Below are 15095 nucleotides of genomic sequence, written 5' to 3' on the forward strand. Positions count from 1 at the left end.
GCGAGGGATTTTAAAATAAATTTAAAACAATTATATTATTTATATACAATAAATACAATAAATATAAACGACAATCTAATTGAAATAATGAGAATAGATTGAATCGGAAAAATTTTCATCGTTGCAGATTTTTTTCATGGGTATAGAAATCATTGAATTTGAATTTTTGATGATATTTCAAAATATTTGTTCGGAGGGAACGAGTTATTTGAGATCCCCTGTCTATATCTCGTAAGATACTCTCATAATGGAACGTGTGGGTATGAGTAAGCAGTACAGTCACTTGAAAAACATGACCTAGTGATTTTAACACTCCATTCATTCACTCTCGTTGAGGATGCGAGAGACGTCGTAACCACCTGTTGATTATTATTCCATCAAAACAATAATGTCTCATTTGCTCAAAAATTTGACCAACAGCATTTGGCATGCATTCTACGCACTCCAAGGACACACACCCAATATTGTTGCTAAATCGAAACTCAAGGTAATTCGGTATTTAATATGATTTATTTTTACTGTGTGTCAGTGACCCGATTGTTCCACTTTTCGGGTGTGGTTGGATAATATTTATCATTTATCATTTTTCACCGATAAAATTCATCCTTTCGAGGAAATTTATGCTGTGAATTTATTCTCAAGGTCTTGACTGCGAATATCGGAACATTGATGGACTTGTATGGAGTTGAGAAAGGACTTGAACATTACAGGAGCACTTCTACTCTCACTTTTGAGCAGTTTATTTACTATTTGCAGAAAGAGGTGCGATTTTTTTCACTTATCTTCTTATCAAAGTGGATTATCCATCCCAGAAATGAATATCTATATGATCTGGATAATTAACAAAAGATTAATTAATTTTAGCTATTTTCTTCATTGACTGATTCGACGCCAATAGAATCTTGTAGAGTCCTGGAGGAGGGAGTCAACGAAATCTGCTGGTTGTTATGCCGGAAGCTCTTCCTCGAGAGATCCCACGGTGTTTTCGACGATCAAAGTGTCTACAAATTATTCCGAATTTTTTGTTTACTGGCAGAAATGGAGACCGACTCTACAGACACAGCATTTTTAGTGACAATGCATAGCGAGGAAGTGGCATACGTTGCATCGCAGCTTGTCACATCGCTGGGTTTGAAGTGGGATCCAGTGGATTTTTCAGCATTGTCAGCAGCCATTGGTAGCTACAGATTTCCAACATTTCTAGCAGTTCTAGAATCTAAATACTCAGGTGGAGGAACAGTAGACGATGTGGCACTGATCGAATCCATCGAGGATCTCTACAGTGTTTACGTCGAGGACGTTATAAAGAAGGGTTACTTGATGAAGAAGGGCTTCCTCCTGCCGACCCTGAAGTGTTTCTACTTTACCCTGCGCCCAGGTGAGCTGTCATACTACAAGGATTCCCAGCAGAAGGAGCCATCAGGAGTTATTTCCCTGAACATAAACTGCTGGGCTGACACATCACCCTCTGGAGGAAAGCCCGATCGTCGTTTCATCCTTTCCACTCCTGAACACCGGTGCATCGAGCTCGTCGCTGAGGATCACAAGGGTCGCCTCCAGTGGTTGACAGCATTGCAGACAGCTATTCGTTACTCAGGTGAAAAAATAAGTTATCAGAGGACTCTGGCAAATCAGCGGAGATCCCTGAGGCTCTCCAGCAAGCAGTACAGGGAGGAGACACGACAAGAGCTCAATCACGAGAGGGAAGCGAGAATAGCAGCTGAGGTGCAGGCACGAAAATTGGAGAGCATCACTCGCGGGGAATTGGCGAAGGTCCAGGAGCTGGAGGATGCCAAGAAGAAATTGGAATTTTTACTCCAAGAGGAGACCCAGGCACTCAGGGATGAGGAGATCGTCAGGGGACTCCAGGCACGAGTTCTCGCTGAGGAGTGGGAGAGGCGGGAGGAGCTCGAGAGACTCCAGCAGGAACAGCTGGAGTTGTTGGAGAGTGAGAAGATGAAGAGGAGAGAGTTCGAGGTGAAGCAGATGGAGAACGAACGACAACTCAGAGACGCTGAGTCAAGGCTCAAGCAATTGGAATCCGAGAGACAAAGTCTGGATATGGAATTGAATGCAGCACGCGAGAAGGTGAAACGGACTGAGGAGGCGCAATTTCTTCTTGAGGCAAAATTTGTCATGATGAGACCGATGAGAAATGGAGAAAGAGTGCGACGTACCCAGAGTTTTGTACCCATGAGTCGGGAAAGGCCGCTTATCACTGAGAGATTTGAAAATGATAAGAAACATTCGTAAAAATCGACGCCTCATGAATATTTAATCAGGGATATTTAATCGGCGCGGGTTCGCCTGGGGTATTACGAAATTTTCTCTCAATATTTTTTTCGTTTGAAATTCTGAGGATCTCAATGAGTTCTTAATAATTTTTTTAACATGAAAAATAATTTTTCTGTGTCAAGCTGCTAAATTCGAGAGCTTCGTAATATTCTTTGTGATTTGAACGACGAAATGATGGACTAGTCGTAATTATTGTCAGGATGGAAGAATCTCTCTCTTGAAAATTTTCACTCGATTTTCGATATTGTGGGTCTATTTTTTAATAAACGTGGCAATTTCCTTAGGAATTAATTAATTATTAAGTCAATGCAATTTTTTGAGGCAGGGTATCCAGTGGAAAGGGTAACATTACGCTGATTTTTCAGTAAGAGAACTAGACTAACCGAGACTAAAAAGCAAAGCCAATATTTTTTGTATTAAATAATTGTACACGTGTTTATACCAAATAAAATAATGAAGCTGTAAGTTGGAAAACTTTTACTAATTATTGGAATATTTAATGAACGCGGGTTTTCTCTTGGAGTTTCTTGAATAAAGAAAGAGCCCAAACACAAGTCAATATTTCGATCTCTCTTTCAGTAATCATAACTCGAATTTTCCATTCCACGAATCCAACCCGCACTTGGTCCCCCCCCTTCCCAGTTTTATCCAATCGTTTGAAAAATCGTATCAGTATTTTCCCTCCATTCCTAAATTTCTCGTTTGTTCTCCAAAAAAAAATCCGTAATTAGCAGTAGCGTACAGATTTCCAACGAGGAAACATTCCTAGGAATTATTCCAGCCTCGTGAATTACATTGCACCTGTTATAATAATAAACTTCAAATAATTGCCAGAAATGTTATTATCGGAATTGTACGACTCCAGAAAAATCTAGAATTCAATCTCGGGACTTTATTCAGGGACCAATCGTGATGACTGGTCAATTCTCGACTGGTCAGTTCGACTGTCCGCACTTGTACCGATTGGAGTTCTATTAGCAATGAGGGGATTGCTAGTTCTCCTCTTTATGCCGGGCGTAATTGTCGAAGGAATTTATCCGAGTGTCATCGTAGTAGGTGCTGGCCCTTCTGGAATAGCAGCTGCTTCAAGATTACTTGACAATGGAATAACAGATATTACGATTTTGGAGGCAGAGGGGAGAATTGGTGGTCGAGTCAACAGCACAAAATTCGGTACGTGAATTAATCCTGAATTATCAATTATCAACGAGTCGATCGCCCTTGTGTGTGGAGATGAATTTATTGTATAAATCACTCTCCATTTTATTAAATCGTGTAACATTTTTTTTCAATATAATTAACCTACTGAAAATTCCACACAATATTGTAATTTTTCATAAACTCATACATTTTAATTGTCAGGGGAATATTGGGTTGATCTCGGTGGTCAATGGGTTCATGGAGAAAAAAATAATGCAGCGTATGATCTCGGTGATCCTTTGGGCCTCTTATCAAAATCCGTGGGCCCAGGACGAGTGGACGAAGAGTCCCCGATTTATCGTTGTTATACGTCACAAGGTGAGGTGATACTGAAGGAAATAGCAAAGAAATTGGTAATTTATGCTGAGGAGATTCCCAGTGATCCCTCGGGAATGGAGAACCTGAAGACTGGGTCCTACGGTGAACATGTCAATAACAAGTAAAAGATGATCCATCATTAACGTAATCAATTAAATGAGCGACTGATAATTATTGCAGACTCTACGAATTTTATGATAATCACACGGAGGAAATTCCTGATGACATGCGAAGAAGTTTAACGCATGCTGTGAGATTAGTGATGATGTCGTCAGAAGGAGCAGCGGATTTGAATGATTTATCTTTAAAAAAAATTTTCGAGTATGAAGGTACCGGTGGGTATCAATTGGTGAACTGGAAGGAGAGAACGTACCACACAGTCCTGGAAATTCTGATGGTGAGTGAAAATATCTCATGAGAATTCATCTGACGGATATATTTTTGTAGAAAAAAATTCCAAACCCCGAGGAGGAATTGCCAGTCGTTAATAAGACCTTGCTGAATAAACAAGTCATTAAAATAATATACGATGAGGAGGGGGTGATAAGACTAATGACTTCCGATGGCACCGAATATACAGCTGATCATGTGATTTTTACAACTTCACTTGGAGTTCTCAAGGCAGATCATGAGAAGATCTTCGAGCCGCGGCTTCCAGAGAAAAACCGAAATGCTATTGAGGTATTTCTCATTGAAAATAATCAATTGAAAAATGACAATTGATTGAATTGAATTTAATTGCATTCGACGGAATTATTTTATTCTCAGACTTTGGGTTTTGGACAAAATGCAAAGATATTACTGTATTACGATCACCCCTGGTGGAATACTAATGAATTTGTCTTCAATCTCATCACCTGGACAGACTCTGACAGGAAGGAAATGGAGAATGACGTAAGACACTGGATTATTTGATACCCTATTAACCGATCTTGATTGAATCGATTGAAATATTTCTGGGATATTTCAGCCTGAAAGAAGTTGGATGCTGGGTATCGGTTTTACTGTCTCAGTCGAGTACAAACCGAATCTCTTTTTCATCTGGATGAGTGGTCCCTACTGCGAAGCGATGGAGAACATCTCCGAGGAATTATTCAAAAATCAGACGATTAAATTCATTGAAAGATTCTTCGGTAATCATCATCATCTCACTCGCCCCAAAGACATCATCAGGAGCCGGTGGAACACCAACGAGAATTTCAGGGGTTCCTACAGTTATCCTGCCCTCGCTTCCGTCGACAGGGACGCAAGTCCTGAAGACTTGGGGACTCCTGTCACACGAAATAATAAACCTGTCATACTATTCGCCGGTGAAGCTACTGAACCCCATCATTATGCTACCGTCCATGGGGCTATCGTTTCAGGATGGCGAGAAGCCGATCGTCTGATAAATCTGTATAAAAATGTATTGAAGTAAAAAATGCATTTCATTTGCACTTTTTTATCAAATGAAATTAAAAAATACTGATGCACGTGCCGATGTAATTTGAAACTAACGCCTGAGTACTTTTGCAATATATTTTCTAACCGAGAAGGTGTTGAAAAGTCTGTCGAGCTCATGTGAAAATAGATTGGAATGTACCGCAGTCAACCTCTTACGTAACTTTAAAGATCGAATTTACGATAGTAGATTAAGTCGTCGTTTGTTATGATAACTCAATCGTTAGAAAATCTAAATGAAATATAAAATCCTCAGAATAGTTGTCGCTGATAATTATGGGATATATAATAAAAATTATATAACAATCCCTTCATGGTCATTTCTTATTCGATTGTGTCCTAGAGATTCACATGCTTCGGATATTGATTAAACAGTCAGGGAGTGTTTTGAATCGAAGGGGAAGTCTCGTTGAATTGTTTAATATTTCAGAAAAACTTTCGAAGGTAGATAAAAGATAAAAATGCCACCGAAGAAAAAAGGCGGGTCAAAAATGGCTCGAATGAGCGAAGAAGAGAAATTGCGGTATCTTGCGCATCGGGCGGAGATAGAGCTCGAGGCAAAACGCCGGAAACAGCAATTAATTTCGGTTTTTACAAAGGTGAGAATAAAAATTACTCGATTTACCGATTTTTAAAATCATTTTCTTGCTATGATTGTGCTCGGCAGAATAAATTGAAACGGGAAGAGACATTCGCTCGCCTCAACACAGCAAAAATTAACGAGCAATGGCGATTTATTCTTCGTCAAGTAAAGTGCAAGGAGTTGTACGAGGACCTCGAGTACCTGTGGAAGAATTTCGATCGAATCTTGACCCTGAAGAATACGATTATTCAAAAATTGTATGGAGAACTGGAAAAGGCGGATGTCGATCATCGGAGGCTGCAGGAGGCGCATATGGAGACCATTGACTTGTTGATCCTGAGACATCAAATTAGATTGAAAGGTCTCAAGGATAATTACCTTGAAGACGTTAATCGGGTCGAGATCGGGGAGATTGATGAGATGAATTCGGTGAAGGGAGAGTTGAGTGGAGATTGCAAGCACCTCGAGGCCGTCATTTTTGCGCAGAATAATTTTATCGAGGGCAGACTTGCTGAGACCAAAATGAGAAATGCCGTCAATACATTCTCAATCGAGCATTCGGTGAGAATAAAAAAAAATAGCTTTAACCGAAATGATAAATGTTCATTTGCACAAATTGTTTTGTCTTTTGGCAATTTTAAATTTCAATTTCCAGAAAGACGAGGCAATATCGCAGATAAAACGTACAATAGGTGGAAAAATCGATGATCTCTGGTGCAGATTGAACCGAGTGATAACGGATTATCAATCGAAAATGCAGAAGAAACGAAAGCAGTACGAAACCCTGAAGTCCCTGGACGATGCCCATCACCAAGAGGCGACAAAATTTCCAAGGCACCAGTCGACTCTTCTGACGACGATGGAGTCCCTGAAAAATGAAGAGTCAAAATTGTGGAACGAGCGAAACCACACGATCGGCGAATTGAAAATTCAATGGGAAAATTTGAACAGTCGAATCTGGAAATTGAGACAGACAATCAGAATGGATCAGACGATGGACCGTGGACAGCTGAAGAAGTTGACAGTCATGAGTGGATCTGTCATAAAGGAGATGAAAAAAATCGAGGAGAAGAGCTCGATGATTCTCCTTCTCATGAGGATCTGCACTTCGTTGGAGGTCAAACCGCTTTGCTTGAAGAAATTCAACTGGGGCGAGGCGAATGACGAGAGCACGTCCACTGGCGTAATGAGTCCTTATGACAAGTTGGAGAATTTCTGGGAACAATTCAATGACGTGAAAGCAGAAGTCATCGCTATTAAGAGAGAGAAAAATGTAGTCATGGCGGAGAATAAGAGACTGAGGGCTTCTCTGAAGACTTACTTGGTCACAGTCGCCAGAATGCCAGGATCTAGGCCTCAGACGTCCATTTAATCCCTCACCATGACATGTAAATAAATGGAGTTAATTTTTTGAGGAATACTTTTTATTTAATTATTGGTACTGTTTGTCATTTGTACACTTGGAAAAAGCTGAGAGTAGAAAAATATCAGTTCATCGTTGTGTGAATATTCCACCAGCGAGTGAGAGGTACTTGTACGGTCTGGAACGTGTCCGTCCTTTCACGGGATGGAAGAAAACCTTCTCCTTGGGAGCCATACCCTCTGTCTCCAGATAAATATCGAAACAAGCTCGAAGCCTCTGGACCTGCGCGGAGAGAGTTGTTGGTTTATCCCACATTACGTTTATCTCCCGCTCCATGTCCCTGATAATATCTGCTGATGATGGCACCGAGGGGTTGAAACGGATATTGAAAACTGGGGATATCTTCGGGTAGTCTGGTTTTATGTTTATGTGAGCAATTAATTCACCTGAAATTACAATTACCACAGCGTTAATTTTTCTGCGCTTTGTAAAAAAATTCCTTTCGGTAGAAATTTGTAGGAATGAAAAAAAAAATTCTTACTGCTTCCCCTTCTCAAGACTGCCTCGTACCCGAGGTCCTCTGTCCTCCTGAGAACCCCAAACTTCACGAGAGTTGTTCCAAGCTTCATGGGCATATCTCCCGGAAAAACCGGAAAATTTCCAGCCTCCAGCATCCTTATCTCCCCGCAGAGTTCAAGCCTCGCCTTGATCCTCTTCTTCACCTCCTTGAGGACCTCCTCCACGCTGTCGTGAGCGATTTTTACATCTACCTTGTTCTTCTCCCCAACATCATTCCTGATAAACTGGAGTCCAGCCATCCTCTGTGCCCACTTGTAAGGTGTTCCCACCCCGAGGGAGCTGAAGCTTCCAAAATTCTGCCTAGACAGCTGATAGAAATTGGCAGGATTCGGTGAGTCGATGCCAAAGTCCTTGGGATAAAGCTCTTTGAGAACAGACTCTGACATCAGCATGTCCCCAGCTGGAGGTCCTGTGTCATCAGTTGTCAAATATGACTCGACCGTCACGATCTTCAGGAGAGTCATGTAAAGAAATTTGAGACTCATCTTCGTTTGATTTTTTATCGTAAGAATTAATTGCACTGTCAGTGGATGCCTCTGGAGAACTCGTGATTTTTTCTCCTCCATCCTGGCTTCCTTGGAGATCCTGTGGTGACGTTTTTTATGGACTGGTGTCTCTTCCTGAGGAATTTCCTCCCCTTGATCTGAATCTGAATCGTTACTTCCTTCTTGTGAATTAATTCTCTTGGCCTCATCCTCATCTCCTTCCACCGAGACCATCAACTGGTGATCATAAGCATCTCTGTAGGCAGTGGCTTTCAGGTAGAGAACGTAGAGAGGAGTTGGTAGGAGAGATGCTTTTTGGTGCTCTTGATGAATTTTATCCAGAGGAAGACCCAGACTCTCCTGCAGTGGCTTTGACGACTCGAGAATCGAACGAAGCTGGGGAGCTAGATTATCCAAACGCGATTGTTTCGTGGAGATGCTGGAGGCCACTGCCTTTTTACTCTCTGAAAGTTCATCACAAAGAGATGCGAGTTGCTTTCGTTGAGTCAATTCCCATTCGAGGCGGGCCAGTCGAAGTTGGTGAGGATCTGCCTTCGTTATTTCCTTGTGAGAAAATTTTTTTATTATTTCATTATTGCTACTTTCGGCACCCTTTCGTGAGGAATTGCCAATTGTTACCAAAGAAACAAAATAAGAACATTAATGGGAATGTTGACGGTACATATGACGCTGTAAACACGTGGTTTTCTATTTTTCTCTCCCGAATCATAACATTATCTTATCTGACTACAATTCATCATCATTAAAATCCACAATCCATTCAAGACCGTTATATTCAATTAAATAAAACCAGCTCACGTCAAATTGTGAAAATTGTACTTTAATCTTTGAAGTGGTAATAGTCGAGATAATCCCAAATATTTGTAGATCTGACAAAAAGCTATATACGACAAGAACTGATTGCCGTCTCCTCTAAATCCTGAAAAAAATCTCAAAAAAATTGTCAAAGAAATAATAATCCACGGAATTAATCTCCGATAACCCAAATAACGAAGGTTGTCAGTACAGAATTATCAAAAAGCCTTCAAAAATAGTGACACTATTTACAGAAGAATATTAAAACGTCACGAAAGTATTAAATAACTAACCGTTCTGGAAATGGTGGAAGGCGCCTCTTTGTAGAACTCCTCCTCCGAAACAAGTTGAATAGATTCATCCTTGGACCTAAATCCCAGACAAATATTTCCAAAAAGTTATCATCCAACGACAAACAGACGCCAATAAATCACTCACTTGAACTGCAAACACTTGATAACTTCCTTCTTCAAATGCATAACTTCGTAGAGTAAATTCTGCAGCTGTAGGTGTCGACTGTCGACCCCCATTTTAGCTGAAGTCAATGAATCCCTCGCAAATTTTGTCCTGAATTTCTCCATTCTGTTCAATTTTTTCAGCTCAATGAACGCAAGTGACGTATCAATCATCAGCTCACGTATATCATCTTTATTCTAAAAGTACAAACAATTGTACAATCGTTGGTGAAGAGGGGACACAGTAATTAATCAAATATTAGCATAAGTGAAGGCATAAAACTCGTAATACTTACTGTTGCGTCGTCAGTTGATTTTAATTTTGATATTTTTTCCATTGAATTTCGTATCATGTCGCAGGTTGAGAAAAATTTCTCAGAGTCCCGCTCCGGTGAGCGAGATATTGCCTCTTGCTCCTCGAAGGTTATTATTGTCTACGATAAAGGTAGTTAATTCAAATTTTATAATTGCTCCCTTTCGGCCTTTCGAATGGAAAAATCAGTTACATTTACTCAAATTTTTTATTTAAATCGCTGGGATTATAAAAACAGTGGAAATAATTTCAGAATAGGTTAGGCTTTGATTACTGATGCTTACTTTGTACATATCGTTGTCCTTCCCAGGAGTAGTACTGCTGGTGCTGCTGATTGATTTTCTCCGTTTTTTCGGACTTCCCGAGTCATTTTCCTTTCCCATAATTAACTTCTGAGATGATGAACACAAAAATTATGTTCAGGTGATAAAAAATTTCGGTGTTCTCCGGTGATTTTTTATCGTTCTCGCGAGGTTATGGTGGATTTGAATTTTTGACGAGCGTCAGCTGTAAAGAAGTGATCGGCTAAATTCGGGTGTCATCGGTTTGACATTTAAAAATTCCCGGTCAATAGTCATAACTCAGTAATTTTTGGAGTGAAATTCGTGGAAATCGACTCGTGAGTTTTCAATTCTTGCAATTTGATGAGGGGATTTGAAATGATTTGAGAAATAAAAAAAATTGACCCCGACGTGATTTGAACACGCAACCTTCTGATCTGGAGTCAGACGCGCTACCGTTGCGCCACGGAGTCTCAGATTTAATTTTATTTATAATTTATTGATCAAGTTCAGGAGAACAATCGGGGATCACCGGCGGTTCTCTAAATTCCAAGTGATCAGTTTAAAAACATTTTGTCCCATTTCGTAATTTCTGATTCAAATATCATATAATTTCAATTAATTCCAATTAATGAGTGTGATGATTTTTTCGTTTAATATTCAAAAAAATTATAAACAATAGTACATTCTGCCCCGTTGGCGTCGGCATGCTTGCGGAAAATCTAAAAGTTGTTGTTCATCTGTTGAGCATTAAAAAATGACTCAAGAATACATATTTTCCAGTAAAAAAACGTACCGACATCGGAATGCAATATTAAATCACATAAAAGGCGCAATAAGTTTGTGGAATTCTTGGAGTAAACAAGAGACGGAAATATTTTTACCTTGAGAAAAATGATAAATATTTTGTGTCATAAATAATCATCTAGCATAATAAAATAATGCAGCTTTCGCGATAATTATCTGTCCAAGTGGGGATGAATTGAATGTTTCATGTGTGAAAAAAAAAAATCAAGAGTGGGAGTCATTGGTAATGAGCAGTGGACACTGGTCAGTTCAATTGCACAAAATTCGTGGACTTATTCGACGTGCGCTGCGGAATATGACGGGTGCCGGAATCGAGTGTGGGATTATCAAAGATGATAATCAACTTCGTCCAGGTGGTTTAATTAAAACCTATCAAATAATTAACCAAAACCCATGAGCGGAAAAACACCCCCGAAAAATTCAGTCAATCAGAAAAATAATTGCGCTATTCAATTTTCAACGCGAAAACTCGCGATAATCAGTGAAAATTCAATCACCAAAAAAAAAAATTAAAAAATCGTTAGAAACTTTCACGTAGAAAAATAATAAAGCTGTGAAAGATATTATTCTGGGGTTTTTAATTGAGAAAATTGAGGAAAAAATATGAATAAGGTATGAAAAAAAAGATTTATCATACAACTGCGTAAATTGAGATTAAAAATCGGCAAATATTGATAATATCAGACTCGAGAGTGCGATATATCGTATATTGATGGAATGCCAGTGACCTCTTGACAATAATCGTAAAATCGAGTGAATAATGGGATTAAAAAAAAAATCGATACCGTTGAATTATCAGCATCAACTCAGCATAACTCGTCTCTTATCGATCCAGCGAGAATGATTGTGGGTAATCAATGATTTTTTATTCAATAGGATTGGGTGCAAGACATTGTCAATGTCTCCTGCTCTTCCTGGGTCTTGCTCTTGGCTACGCTAATCGGATATGCATGTCAATAGCTGTTGTTGCAATCGAGAAAGAAGTGAGTTATTCCCTTTGAAAATGAATTGAGTAATTTTCCTGTAGGTCTCCCCCATCCCTGGATATCACTCGCAACATTTCCATTGGAAATTTTCCATATCGGTTGCTATGAATAGTTCATTCATGATAATTATGAATTTTTATTTGAAATGTAAACGAGAATAACTCCCGCAAGATAACATGAATTTATTGAGCTATTGAGTGGCCATAAAATACGCAATAAAAGTATAAATCAGTGAACAACTCAGTAAAATATATGGAATGCATGAAGAAAATAATTTTCAGGTTGAATTGTAAATTATTGATTGTTATAGGAAGATGGACTGGATTCAGGAAATGTTGGGACAATTCTGAGTTCATTCTTCTGGGGTTACACAGTGATGCAGATACCATCTGGTTACTTGGCAAGAATATGGAGTGCCAAAATGGTTTTAGGAATTGGTATACTGATAAATGGTCTCGGTGGTCTTTTATGTCCAATAGTATTTGATGAAGGTGGCTGGATATATCTGTGTGGATGCAGAGTTATCATGGGACTGTGTCAGGCCTGTCTTCTGCCCTGTATTCATACTCTTCTCTCAAAATGGGTGCCACCGAACGAACGCGGACGACTGGGTAATGATTATTCCCTCGATTATCGTTATTTAAAAAAACAAATTGTCCAGTCGAGTGGTGAAACTGGATAAGTCAACGTCATTTCAGCTATCTCTATCTCTCCTAGATCCCGAGATAATTACCGAAAGTTCATCCCCGAGTGAGATTAACTCATCCTATTTTACCACTTCCCTAGCTAATTGTCTCGATCTACCTGTACTCCTCTCTGACGACTAGTCTTCGACATATTATTCAGGTACTATCACCTACGCTGGAGCACAATTTGGCACTGTCATCTCGTACCCAATATCTGGGGCTCTGATTGATGCCGCTGGATGGAGAAGTGTCTTTTATTTCTTCGGTGCTGCTGCCATCACTTGGTCATTAATTTTCCTCTTCATCGGCTCTGATTCACCAACTGCATCAGCTGAGAAAGCCTTCTGTGGTATCAGCGAGCACGAGAGAAAATACATCGAGAGTAGTCTCGGAGTTTTTGAAGAGCACAATGCCGATGACGATCGCAGGGTAATTTTCATTCTCATTATTTTTCACTTAAAAAGTATAAAAAAATTATTCCACATTCCATTACCCTGTATATTAAAATTCCTCATTAAACGTATTCATTCCCTTGCTGATAATTCATTACAGGATTCATCACGGCAGAAATTTATAAATTCAAAGTCACATCGAATTCTTTAAAACCATTATGAATAATTGCTGGAATGCATTAATTACTTTGATTGTTTTCGCACGCTCGAATCAACTGAATTACACGATTACGAAAGCTACTCATTAGCGACAAAGGCCTTGACAGTTTCACTGATAATTCCCTCGAGAAATACCTCGCAATTGCATTCTCTCATCTTTTATTCCCCCAAAATGATAATAAATTGATTGTTTACGTTTTATTCATGATGACCTCGTGTTTCCACGGATTAACAAAGCGTTAATTTCTCTTCTTCAAGACTTCAAGAACACCCTGGCGAGCCATATTAACTAGTGTACCATTCTGGGCACTTGTCATTGTTCATTGCGGACAGAATTGGGGATTCTGGATGCTTCTGACTGAAATGCCTATTTATATGGCTGGAGTTCTCGGTTTCGATATCAAAGAGGTGAGTACATAAATATTGACCTCATTATCAGACTATTCACACACATGGCCATTTCCTCCTCATGCCAACTCCTCCCAGAAATGTGTTCTAAACATTTCCTTCAAATTCAAATCTAATTTGTGAAGAACAACTGCATTTTCATAAAATATCTTCAAATCGAATGGAAGAGATCGATTTATTGTAAATAAAATAGATACTCAAAATAAAAATAAAACATTCCGAGACGTGTTTAATCATCCTCATGCAATGACGGTCAGATAATACTGTGTGAAGAGTGCATTCCATCGAGAGTCTCATTGAGATTAAAAACCAAATGATCAATTCTGTCTGAGAAATTCCACTTGATGTCCATTAAAAAAAATGATTATCATAAGATGACGATCCCTTATTTTCCAGAATGGATTGAAATCTGCACTTCCTTACGTAACGATGTTGATCCTGACGTTCCCAGTGAGTTGGCTGTCAGATTTTGGTGAGAGAAGAGGAATATCTCGTGGATTACTACGAAAAATCTGCAATACAATTGGCCACTGGGGCCCAGGTATCGCTCTCGTTGGCATCTGCTTCGTACCACCTGGTGACACAACTTTACCAGTTGTTCTTCTCATTCTGGCTGGTGGATTAAATGTCGGAGCTATCTGCGGATTTCAGATCAATCACATGGATCTCAGTCCCAAATACGCTGGACTCCTGGTGTCATTCACAAACTGCGCAGCATCAGTCGTCGCCTTGCTAGCACCTCTGATTGTTGGAGCCATGGTTCCTGACTCGGTAAATATCATTCTAACGATTTCAATAAAAAATTAATAACTTATAATTGAAGCAGCGAAAGATTTTAAGTGCCAGATAAGGTGTGGATGAGGCGTTCGGGACGAGACTGTTATCGCGGATTGTCTTGCATTATTTGAATAATTCAAATGATCATGAATAATTTTATCTTCAGGAAAGTGCGGATCAGTGGTCAATTGTTTTCTACATGTCCGGTGGCATTTACTTCCTGGGGAATCTCATCTTCATACTGTTTGGAAGTGGCAAGACCCAGTGGTGGGATAACAGTGAAAACAAACATGACGACATGTTCTTGAGGCCTCGTGCATCCTCAATCGTCATTGGTGATGCAATGGCACCTTGAAAATAATCATTAAATAGTGTGCACCCTCGATCCTCTCCTCTTGGAAAAAATACAAAGTCAAAAACCAGAGGAAATATATAATCATATCATATACATATACCATTAAAAATGGTGGAAATAATTTCTACAGTGTAGAATTGACATGCCATTTTTTGAGATTTTTTTCTTCATGATATCACTCTTAAAATTTTAATCAGAAATTGCAGCGCATTTTGTAATTATACGTTTTTTTTTTACGATTACCATAGAAATTTTTTAATGAAATAGTCTAGAGATAGAAATGTAGTGAATATTTTTCTACAGAACTAGGGATATCACGTGTTATTTATTATTCATT

At 39.3% G+C, this 15095-nt stretch overlaps 5 protein-coding genes and 1 non-coding gene across 7 annotated transcripts; 4 read left to right on the plus strand and 2 right to left on the minus strand.

The window, feature by feature from the left end:
• The first annotated feature begins 240 nt into the window (after positions 1-240).
• LOC105269857 (differentially expressed in FDCP 6 homolog) lies at positions 241-2769 on the plus strand. Its single transcript, XM_011310426.1, has 3 exons — positions 241-487; positions 643-762; positions 865-2769. The coding sequence occupies exons 1-3, from the start codon at positions 389-391 to the stop codon at positions 2251-2253; spliced, it is 1608 nt and encodes a 535-aa protein (XP_011308728.1). The 5' UTR covers positions 241-388; the 3' UTR covers positions 2254-2769.
• A 290-nt stretch (positions 2770-3059) lies between these two features.
• On the plus strand, positions 3060-5242 carry LOC105269859 (spermine oxidase-like). The gene is made up of 6 exons (XM_011310429.1): positions 3060-3468; positions 3658-3934; positions 3994-4210; positions 4261-4494; positions 4582-4707; positions 4784-5242. The coding sequence occupies exons 1-6, from the start codon at positions 3276-3278 to the stop codon at positions 5228-5230; spliced, it is 1494 nt and encodes a 497-aa protein (XP_011308731.1). The 5' UTR covers positions 3060-3275; the 3' UTR covers positions 5231-5242.
• Positions 5243-5698: 456 nt separating this feature from the next.
• Positions 5699-7208, plus strand: LOC105269858 (coiled-coil domain-containing protein 65). Its single transcript, XM_011310428.1, has 3 exons — positions 5699-5852; positions 5921-6397; positions 6492-7208. The coding sequence occupies exons 1-3, from the start codon at positions 5715-5717 to the stop codon at positions 7206-7208; spliced, it is 1332 nt and encodes a 443-aa protein (XP_011308730.1). The 5' UTR covers positions 5699-5714.
• A 44-nt stretch (positions 7209-7252) lies between these two features.
• thoc5 (THO complex 5) lies at positions 7253-10365 on the minus strand. Its single transcript, XM_011310433.1, has 6 exons — positions 10132-10365; positions 9831-9968; positions 9518-9732; positions 9373-9448; positions 7741-8827; positions 7253-7645 (listed from the first exon to the last, which is right to left on the minus strand). The coding sequence occupies exons 1-6, from the start codon at positions 10228-10230 to the stop codon at positions 7329-7331; spliced, it is 1932 nt and encodes a 643-aa protein (XP_011308735.1). The 5' UTR covers positions 10231-10365; the 3' UTR covers positions 7253-7328.
• A 164-nt stretch (positions 10366-10529) lies between these two features.
• TRNAW-CCA (transfer RNA tryptophan (anticodon CCA)) lies at positions 10530-10601 on the minus strand. The gene has a single exon. It is a non-coding gene; the product is annotated as a tRNA-Trp (tRNA).
• Positions 10602-11149: 548 nt separating this feature from the next.
• On the plus strand, positions 11150-14998 carry LOC105269861 (putative inorganic phosphate cotransporter). Of its 2 annotated transcripts, none has more exons than XM_011310431.1 (7): positions 11150-11288; positions 11812-11918; positions 12232-12532; positions 12768-13036; positions 13477-13626; positions 14023-14397; positions 14570-14997. In XM_011310431.1, exons 1-7 carry the CDS (start codon positions 11162-11164, stop codon positions 14756-14758), a joined length of 1518 nt encoding a protein of 505 aa, XP_011308733.1. In that variant the 5' UTR covers positions 11150-11161; the 3' UTR covers positions 14759-14997. The 2 variants fall into 2 exon arrangements, with proteins under 2 accessions (XP_011308733.1, XP_011308734.1); XM_011310432.1 differs by lacking the exon at positions 11150-11288 and adding an exon at positions 11309-11547 and having other exon boundaries at positions 14570-14998.
• The last annotated feature ends 97 nt before the right edge of the window (positions 14999-15095 follow it).

The sequence above is a fragment of the Fopius arisanus genome, unplaced genomic scaffold (assembly GCF_000806365.1).
Source record: "Fopius arisanus strain USDA-PBARC FA_bdor unplaced genomic scaffold, ASM80636v1 scaffold00075, whole genome shotgun sequence".
Taxonomy (NCBI): domain Eukaryota; kingdom Metazoa; phylum Arthropoda; class Insecta; order Hymenoptera; family Braconidae; genus Fopius; species Fopius arisanus.